Genomic DNA, 10659 nt, shown 5'->3' on the forward strand with positions numbered 1-10659 from the left:
GCCTGGTAAGTACAAAATGATACATGCAATTGTCATTTTTAAAATATAAAACATAAACCTTTTTGAAAATGAAACAAAGAAGTATTAAGCTGATACATTTGTGCTGGTAATGGTGGTACCAACCAAAATAATAATGAGTTTTCCAGAAGAAAAGTTTCGTCCCCTTCACGTTTTGTTTTTTTGGTCACAACTTACACAACTGGGGTCGTCTGCTGGCGTGGTATACCGGGGTCCTTGACAAAAACCTAAACTGGTAATTCTTGTGGCTTTCCTTTTATTCATCATCCACAAGTACTCGCTAAAGTATGCACAGGAAAGCTTATCAGTAGTTGATTAAAGATGTGATCTTTTAAGGCTTGTAAGTAATTGTTTGTTTGATTGAAAAGTACGTTTTGTGCACGACACTGACTTTGATCTAACGGGTACCGTATCTAACCGTCATAACTTCTTGTGAACCCATGATCACGATCATGAAGATCAGTCACAAGAGCCTTTGGCACAGGCACTTTTCCATTTTCTTGACTTTTGCAGCAAGTTCCTCTATCTTCAAATGAGACAGAATAATGCAACTTTTCATTTGTGGTCACAAACACACAAAGTCATTGTTTCCTATCATAAAATTGCCCATTTTTAGGTGCCTATATGTGGTCAGTGACCAGAGATAGTTCAGTTGTCACTGCAGTGATAAATGAAAAGTTTATCCTTTGAAAGTTCCTTGACCTGATTAAGCCATATTATTTAAGTGTATTATATTTTTGTTTTAATATATATTTTTTTAAATGTATGAGAATTTACTTTTTTAAATAATGAAGTTTATCTTTGAGTAATAGACAATGTAATTTAATTAAGCCGGCTCACTTTCCAACTTCAACATTTTCAGGAGATCATGTTAAAACATGGTTTTGAAATTATATTTGAAATTTTGATGTGAATTGAAGGAGATGAAAATCCTTTCAAGTTGCCAGGTCCATCCTCCAGGAACACTGATTGCCACTTAACTGTGTACATGTATATAGTTTTAAACTTTTACTGAGCCTGGGCCACCCACAGACCCATTTTAACCAGCTCTACTTAAAACTCCATTCACTGAACTTAAAACATCCCAAAGGACCCAGTTCATGACTTGGAAGAAGAAGAATTAAAGGCACAGTAAGCCTCCCGTAAACCATCACAGAGCTCCCCGAGCGTCTAAATACAGTACAAGCATACTTCCATTTGAACGCTCATCGAACGGGAACATCCTGGCTGCTTTCTGTCGAGCGTGAGACATTTTCCAAGAATTTATTTTCGTGGACTTGGTCCTCTACAACATTGGCGCCTCGTTTTTGCGCTAGACCTAACTTTTAAAATCTAAATAATAAATTGACAGCTTGTTACACAAACATTCTTTAATCATAAAAGAATTCGTTTTTCATCAAGACAAGATCAGAACAATTCGAAGTTGTGAAAGTTTAAAAAAAGAAAAGCCCGGAAGCAGGGTCACGCAAGGGTCGTAGCAGACGACGGCCCGGTGTATCAGTGCAAATCGCCGTTCCTCTCAACAGTCAAAAGCCATCGCTAGAGTTCTTGTGAACCACAGCCGTTGTTTTGTGCATAAAAAACGTGCTATTGTAGATAAGCTCACGTCGAGTCGCATTCAAATGACTAACTATGACGACTGCATTCTGAAAAGGGGGAAAACTGGATCACACGGGTTCACGATGGCTCAGGGGTAAGATAAACCACGCAAAAATAAATTCTTTGAAAATTGTTCGCTCTTTACAGAGGGCACCTAGGATGTTCTCAATTGGTGAGTGTTTAAATGAAAGGGTGTTTGTACTGTGTGTAAAAGCCTGACCGTATCTGTGATGGTTTACGGGAGGCTTACTCTGCCTTTAAGAATTAATTATAATCACCAGGAGTAAAATAAAAACACAACAAACAAGAAAACATACACCCAAACTTAAAGAAAATCAGAGCTGATTTTTTTTGCATAAACATGTCTGTTTATTTTTGTTGTTGCAGAAAGGCCAAATGGGAGTTCTTCAACAACACTTTTTGCACTCTGCTGGCTGGAAATAACTTACGAACCCACGTGCAATCAGGACAAGAGTCAGTGGTCTTGCAGGTGCCTGGAACTTAACCTTGTGTGTCAAAGCATGCTTGTTTCATAGTCATAAAAGCTGAATCATGTTTAGAGGCTGAGTGTCCAGCCACACATGCAGGTGAAACAAGGACAGCACTATGAGCCTCGGAACGTTGCGTGTGTCATAAGGTTGTTTCATGGTCATAAAAGCTGAATCATGTTTAGAGGCTGAGTGTCCAGCCACACATGCAGGTGAAACAAGGACAGCGCTATGAGCCTCGGAACGTTGCGTGTGTCATAAGGTTGTTTCATGGTCATAAAAGCTGAATCATGTTTAGAGGCTGAGTGTCCAGCCACACATGCAGGTGAAACAAGGACAGCGCTATGAGCCTCGGAACGTTGCGTGTGGCTGTTCACCCCTTGCTCAAATCCTTAGCAACAACGAGTAAGAAGCTATTCTCACCCAAGCTCTTGTTGTATACCAACACGTCACTGACAGTCAGCTTAAGCATCACTGGCGACATCCTCCAGCAGTGGTACCAGGCCAAGACCAAAAGAAAAGATGTGGGCTGGGATAAACTTCGAACTCTACGAATGGCAGGCACAGGACTCCTCATAGGCCCACTTGTCCATTTCTGGTACATCTTCCTGGACAGATGGTTGCCAGGCCGAACATTTGGTACTCTGTGCAAGAAGATCGCCCTGGATCAGCTCGTATGCTCACCATTTTACGTATCACTTTTCATTCTGAGCTTGGGTGTGATGGAGAAGAAGAACTGGGCAGATATCAAGAAAGACTTTGCAGACAAAGGGTCAGTGTTGTACGTGGCTGAGTGGGTGGTCTGGCCACCTGCCCAGGTGTTTAACTTTTATTTTCTGCCCACCAGGTATAGAGTTCTGTATGACAACTCCATTTCGATGGTCTTTGACACTTTCTGGTCTTATGTGTGGTATGAAATGGGCTGTGATACTGATGGAGAGACTGATACAATTGGCCACCTTGAATACCACGACTTGAAACAAACAGAAAATATGTGCAATTTTAGTACTGCTGATCATTTAACACAGGAAACCAAATACAGCAAGGAATTATCAAGTGTAAAAAATAATAAATCTCATGAAACGTGCTGAAATTGCTTTGGTGTTGATAAGGGGCTGTCCTTTTTTCAATATATTTTTTAATTGATTTTCTAATCAGAACATACAAAATTATATTGCATTATATGAAGGCACTGAGTTTATCTTGCTGTGATAAGGGATGATGGTTATTATAATAACAATGGTATTTAAATGGCGCAAATCCTACCATATATATGATGTTGTGACAAAAGGTCGTGGCAAAAAGAGTAGAAAAATCAAAAATCTAAAAATATTTTTTGACACAAGTGCATTTTTATGCTGAATGTTTCATATTTTCATTACATGAAATAAAATAGGAAAAGATAGTTTGGTCAGCGGATTCTGTAGAATAAGCATATTTTGTTAACAATCTGACAGATGTTGGTCGTGATGCTGGACATACCATTTGATTGATTTACCTCCATAAATGAAACTTCTGCAATCCAAATACCTTTTATAAATCAAAAGAAAGTACAACACCAGTGAATTACACGCAAACAATTCCAAAACCAACTTACATTATTTATTTTTTATACATGATGTTATGTCCAACATCACGACCGATCGTCCTGATATGGCTCTGCGTAGTCGGCTGGACGTTAAGCAACAAATAAACAAACAAACAATCACGACCGACAGAAACATCACATTTCCGTTTGATGTGTTTACAAAATAAATGACAAAAGAACACTTCTGTCAGTTAAAATCAAGGATATATGTAATTCCTTTTACATAAAAACACACACAAAAGAGCTCACAAACTTCAAATTACCATGATCATGGCACTTTTTGAGTCGGTTGTGATGATTAGGCGATGGACAAACTTGATGCTTGTCATTTCATTTTCAACTTCTTCTTCTTCTGCGTTCGATGTTGGTGGCCGTGCTAGATCCTCAGACCAGTGGCTGCCAGGAAGTCCGCAGTCTTGCGCAGTTCGTCGGCAGGACCCCAGAGTTTGGCTCCAACACTGGTCTCTTCTTGCCAGAACTTCTGGCGTATTGTCTCTAGATGGGGGCAGTTCTGGAGAATGTGCTCCGGAGTTTGCTCTTCCGAGCCACATTCACAGTGTGCGTCATCCGCAAGGCCCAGTCTCTTGAGGTGTTTCTTCAGTCCACAGTGCCCTGTCCTTAGACGGAAAATGGTGGTTTGGCTTCTCCGGTCTAGTTTGTTGATGGGGTCTTCCTGTGGGTTGTAGTCTCCGTTTCTCTTTTTCGAGTTTTCTTTCTTCTTCCGTTGTAGAAGAGTCTTGGCTTCTTTGTACGAGGTGGAGTTGTGTGGTTGGGGAAGTCTCGCACCTCCTTTTGCCAGCCTGTCCGCTTCTTCATTGCCGGCAATGCCGACATGAGCCGGTATCCACTGGAGCACCACCTTGTTGTGTTGAGACAGGGTGCTGAGGCAGTTGTCGAGTTGCCTGGTGGGGAGGTCAGTGGGGCCAGACAGAAGGGACTGGAGGGCGGACAGGGAGTCAGTGAGGAGGACGATGTTTTGCCGACTGCGGTCTTCCCCTGCTGCGTGCTCTGCTGCAGTGATGAGGGCGTGGAGCTCGGCCCTGTAGTTCGAGCTCAGGTCACCAGCTGGGACGGAGAGGGAGGTGGTGGTCCCGTTTGGGCGACGGATGTAGACGCCACTGCCTCCATTCCTTACGGCGTTCTCTGAGGAGCCGTCTGTGTAGACGTGAGTCCAGGTGCAATGTGGGTAGCGGTCCTGAATCATCTCCATGGCGAGGGCCTTCTGGACATGTGGTGACTGTTCGCCCTTTGCTGTCAGTCCTGGTACATCTGTTCTGACTTCATGGAAGCTCTTGCGTGGGGCCCAGACGTCTGAGACGAGTGTCTCACAGCAGTTGGGGTCAGCTTCCAGAGCTTCAGCATACTCCGTTTGGAGGTCCTTGACCTGATGTTTGAGGCTCTTTCGTTTCAGAATTTTCATTTTCAACAAAAGAGAATACAAAAAACAATTTTGGGGGGCTATTACCTAACTACTACAGATCTAGTATTTGCAAAAAAACATAAAGGGGACTGGAAGAGCCTTTGTTACGATGACTGTGCTTAATCTTATGGTCGGTTGTGATGACATAGCGATGGACAAACAAAATTAACCATAACACTTAAAGTTAAAACTAAAAGACAGACAACTCTTTTTCTGTCTTATTTTGCATTCTCTCTCTCTCTCCATATATAATACTAATAATATGCAAAACAAAACCCATAAAGAGGACTGGAAGAGCCTTTGGTTTATGGCTTAGCATGTTATCGTAGCGAACGTTCGCAAGCTCTTTCCTCTGTGCAACTCACGACAGGCCTGGAAAAAGTCATAATTAATTTGTAGCTTAAGTTAAATAATGGGAAAATGGGAAAATGCTGTAGAGTGGGAAAGCATCTTAAATGCACCTTCATCAGCGATGATCAGGACTCTGCAGTAATCTGGACTACAACATAAATTGTTTAGGCTACGTTAATTCAATATAAGTTATAAGCCCATAACTATAGCTTATGTAACTCTGTAAGCAAGCACACACACACACACATACACACACACACACACACACACACACACACACACACACACACACACACACAGAGCCTGCACTGACAGTGACACCCAACATTTTTTTTTTTTACTTAAAAGTTAAACTGAGTTTTTAGGCCATGACCTACTGGTAGGCCTACTACAACTAGTGTCGTCTGATAATCAATTGACAACTGACCTACTTCTTTACTACTACTTTAAAAGAAGGAAAAACAGCTTACAACAACAAAAATTCAAAAAAATATACCAAAGAAATGTAAGGTCAGTTGGTTATGACAGTGAACATAGCAAGTTTGTCTCCTGGAAAAATCATCACAACCAACATAGCAAAGAGTTTGTCTTCTGGAGAAGTCATCACAACCGACAGTAAACTATGTGTGGATTGGAAATATTCATGCAGAAATTCATTCCGTTGCTTGTCGTCAATAATTAGCTGCTGTACAAAACATCGAACGAACATTTTCAAATTGTTTGCTTTCTCGAAACAGCCGTGAATTACATTTCGTATGTCGGTCATGTTCGGTTGTGACTTTGGACATACAAAATAATTTGTCCTCTCTCAGCTTTTTACCTATCGCACTCATTCGATGAGCGCGAACAACAAACAGAGAGCAGTGTGTCGTATTTTGATGCGCTCTGTTTCGTTTGAATAACATGCAAATTCGAAATGAGTTCAATGAAAATTTATTTCTAACAGATTGTTTGTCAGTTGTGATGTAAATGTCGGTTGTGACGTCAACTTGTAATTCAGAAAATACGGACAAACGAAGCTCTCTTACTTTCCCTTCTTCGACGCGCCATTTCCAAGAAAAACAAGCCTCGGTTTGAAATCAGTTGGGAGCGATGCTATTAAAACGTACGATCGGAAGTCAACGGAGAGTGTCAGTTGTTGAAAAATTCGTGATTGTTTGGTTGTGACGTCCGGACAAATGATTCGATGCTTAGCAAATTATTCGGCATATCTCTGTCATGTTTGTAAATTTCAAATGCCCAGCGATCTCAACTAATACCAGGCATGGGAATTGTCCGCCGAACGGCGGATTTCCGCGGAATTTTTTTTTTGTTCCGCCGAAAATGCAAAAGTGTCCGCCGAAAAAATAAAGGGGGGAGGCACACAAAAAAAGCACCGGTTACTTTGGCCTTTGCGCAAAAGCCCTCGAAAACTTTCCGTACTTTGTTCACGCACTGCTACCACCCGCCTCAGTTATTGAACTTTTATGTTTGAAAGTAAACCAGATTGCACAGATTGTGTTACAAGTTACATTTTCCTGTTTGTCTCAACAGATCAATTTTTTTTACAAATTTAAACCATATAATACATGCATATATTTTTTTTCTTCAAAGAAGCAAAAATTGGTACATTTTTGTACTAAAAACTCTGATTCTAAAAACAGAATTTAATGGCAAACTTGGAGCTCAGATGACACCAGATTGCACCATCTGGGTTCTTTGGAGAAAAAAAATTTCCGGGGGGGCATGCCCCCGGACCACCCTAGTAAGGCTAGGCGCCGTCGACTTGACACTTCGCGTCTTCAGTTATACATTTTCCGCCTTTTTTACAATTTTCAATTCCCATGCCTGTAATACATTAATTCTTTTTGTGTTCTGGAAACTGCAAAAGTTCGGACTGGAGCATAGATGATACATACACACGATGTCAAAACATCGTTGTCACTTCGGACAAACATCGTCACAACCAACAACCTGAAGTTAATTTCTCCGTTTCTAATTAAATATTTTTATATAGAAGCAGGTTTGTTTACACACATATTGATTTATTATTCTTATTTCCAGATTTACAATGCAGTTTGGTTTTGTGCATTAAAAAGAGTGTTCTGGGTTGATAACAAAAGTATGAGTTCTTGCTTATTGGTTTCGGCGGGAAATTTTTCCACAGTTTTTCACTTTCATCGTAGATTTAATTCACAAAGCTGTTGTTAAAACACACAATTTTATCGTAGGTATCTCTTCATCCTATTTTCAATCCAACAAACAAACACAGACACATACATGTTTTTGATAATGTTGTTTAATTGCTTACAAACACACATGGGGTCTGGAGCACGACCTTTTGTCACAACATCATATATCAAATTACCAATATGAAACCTCTTAGAATATGCCAGGCTAGTATACAATGTTACACATGCAGTGTAAGGGGGAAGAATTTTTTTCTTAGTTGCACTTGCAGTGAAGAGTGAAAAGATGAGTTTTTTGTATGGCATTGTTTTTCATAATGTATGCTCCATGAATGATGGAAGTGGAACCCGGGGCCATGAGTAATAGTATTTTAATTTTTATGAACATGAAACTCATGTGCGCAAATCGATCAGTGCACTGAAACAATTAGGAAGTCAAGACATTAAGAACAAAACCACTGAGAGCAGAATAGAAAAGTAAAAACAATGTTTTTTGATTTATGTACATGTACATTGAATGAGTGAATTGCATGGTTTTGAATGTTAAACAATTCATGATGATGAAAATGTTTGTTTTATATATGAATGCATAATTCCATTGTTTAACTCTCAGGATCAATACACAGAGGCAGAGAAACCGACAGACACACACATGCACAACCACTGCAAATGGTCCGTTTGAGGAAAGCTTAAAGCAAGCGCTTAATTCTCATACGGTTTGCTTGACCCTATTCAGTTTGTTCCATACCTGTGTCCTACTTTTGGAAGGGACGCACATACATAAGCTGAAAGGAAAAAGACCAAACAACTTCAGGCTATAAGTTGACGGGTCAAGTTTTTATACTTTTTCTCTTTGATGAGATCGTGTGTTTATCATCACAGTGATTCTGAGCATATCCTTTTCTTGTAATAAATTAAATTGAAACCCTGCAGAGAGAGAGAGAGAGGGATCAGCAATCACATGTGCATTTCACATCAGCAATATCATTATAAACAAGGTAACATACAACAACTATACCTGTATTCAAAAGAAACGATGACGAAATATTTTAATTAACATGATTTTTCTTGTTTTAAGCACATTAGCCTTTTTTATATTTAAAATTATCAGTTGTATCGTATAATTGTAGGAAGTGAATTCATGGGTATATATATGCATCTTTTATCCACACCAGGAAAAATACCATGGCAGAATAAATTCTTGTCAAATTCTTGGAATTTGGACATAATTATGTGTGGATCTGCTTGTGTGTGTGTGTTTTTGTGTGCACTATATTCCTCTTGTGTTTTGTCCAGTAGGATTGCTGTCTTCTTCAATCCTCCTCTACATATCAGGGCCGGACTACCGGGGGGGGGGGGGGGGAGGGAGGGGGTTATGGGGGGTTGCGCAACCCCCCCCCCCCCCAGCCTGGGGGGGGAGGGGGTTTATGGGGGGTTGCGCAACCCCCCCCCCCCCCAGCCTAAACGTTACATTTTTTATTATTGACTCACATGCGAAGCAAAAGTGAGTCTATGTACTCACCCGAGTCGTCCGTCCGGCCGGCCGGCCGGCCGGCCGGAAAACTTTAACGTTGAATATTTCTTGGACACTATTCAGTCTATCAGTACCAAATTTGGCAAGATGGTGTATGATGACAAGGCCCCAAAAAACATACATAGCATCTTGACCTTGCTTCAAGGTCAAGGTCGCAGGGGCCATAAATGTTGTCTAAAAAACAGCTATTTTTCACATTTTTCACATTTTCTCTGAAGTTTTTGAGATTGAATACCTCACCTATATATGATATATAGGGCAAAGTAAGCCCCATCTTTTGATACCAGTTTGGTTTACCTTGCTTCAAGGTCAAGGTCACAGGAGCTCTTCAAAGTTGGATTGTATACATATTTTGAAGTGACCTTGACCCTGAACTATGGAAGATAACTGTTTCAAACTTAAAAATTATGTGGGGCACATGTTATGCTTTCATCATGAGACACATTTGGTCCCATATGATCAAGGTCAAGGTCACTTTGACCCTTATGAAATGTGACCAAAATAAGGTAGTGAACCACTAAAAGTGACCATATCTCATGGTAGAAAGAGCCAATAAGCACCATTGTACTTCCTATGTCTTGAATTAACAGCTTTGTGTTGCATGACCTTGGATGACCTTGACCTTGGGTCAAGGTCACATGTATTTTGGTAGGGAAAATGTGTAAAGCAGAAGGTCAAGCATGTGAGTCGTATGGGCTTTGCCCTTCTTGTTTTATTTTATGCTGTTTCATGCAAGGAGCGACCATTTTCCTATCTCAGAATATGACCTGCCCATCAGTTCCAGGGGGCAAAGCCAAGGGGCTCTGCCCCTTGACCCCGCTAGGGGGAACATCCCCCTGGACCACCACTGGCACCCCCCTCCCCTCCTCCCTGCATATTATGACTGCTCAGCTCGTTCTATCTCTCTCCTCGAACAACAGACTTTGATCGGGGCACACACTGTCCGCATACTTCATATTATTTCAAAAGTAATGAGGCTGAACTTCAAACCTTAGATATTATATGCACATATAATATAATTATATAGTATACAGTTTGTCATTTGACATTCGGTGTGTACTTCGCAGACCACCAAACATAATTCAGTATTTTGCATAATCGGTAATAGGCTAACTGTGGTGAAACGTTTGGTAAAACGTTATGGAACATATTTTTTTTCTTTGTGAATGAAATATTAATAATCATCGTTTCACACACACACGCACCACCACTATCACTATGGAAAGCCGTTTGGCTCATAACCATTACGCGTGTAATAAAACATAAATACACGCGTAATAAATGACTAATACACGTGTATTTATTTCTTATTGCACGTGTAATTTATCTTTTTTCTCATGCTATGGAATAGCATAATGATTAAATACACGTGTAATAAATATTTCATACTCGTGTAAGAAATGATTAAATACACGTGTAATTAAAATTTCATGCGCGTGTAAGAAATATTTAAATACACGTGTAATTATTTATTACACGTGTATTTAAATATT

General features: G+C 40.2%; 1 protein-coding gene across 2 annotated transcripts; it reads left to right on the forward strand.

Annotated features, from left to right (window-relative positions):
- Window positions 1-198: 198 nt before the first annotated feature.
- LOC138959264 (mpv17-like protein 2) lies at window positions 199-4173 on the forward strand. 2 transcript variants are annotated; one of them, XM_070330669.1, is made up of 2 exons: window positions 199-253; window positions 2005-4173. In XM_070330669.1, the coding sequence occupies exon 2, from the start codon at window positions 2450-2452 to the stop codon at window positions 3194-3196; it is 747 nt and encodes a 248-aa protein (XP_070186770.1). In that variant the 5' UTR covers window positions 199-253; window positions 2005-2449; the 3' UTR covers window positions 3197-4173. The 2 variants fall into 2 exon arrangements, with proteins under 2 accessions (XP_070186770.1, XP_070186778.1); XM_070330677.1 differs by having other exon boundaries at window positions 226-358.
- The last annotated feature ends 6486 nt before the right edge of the window (window positions 4174-10659 follow it).

The sequence above is a fragment of the Littorina saxatilis genome, linkage group LG1 (genome assembly GCF_037325665.1).
Source record: "Littorina saxatilis isolate snail1 linkage group LG1, US_GU_Lsax_2.0, whole genome shotgun sequence".
NCBI lineage: Eukaryota > Metazoa > Mollusca > Gastropoda > Littorinimorpha > Littorinidae > Littorina > Littorina saxatilis.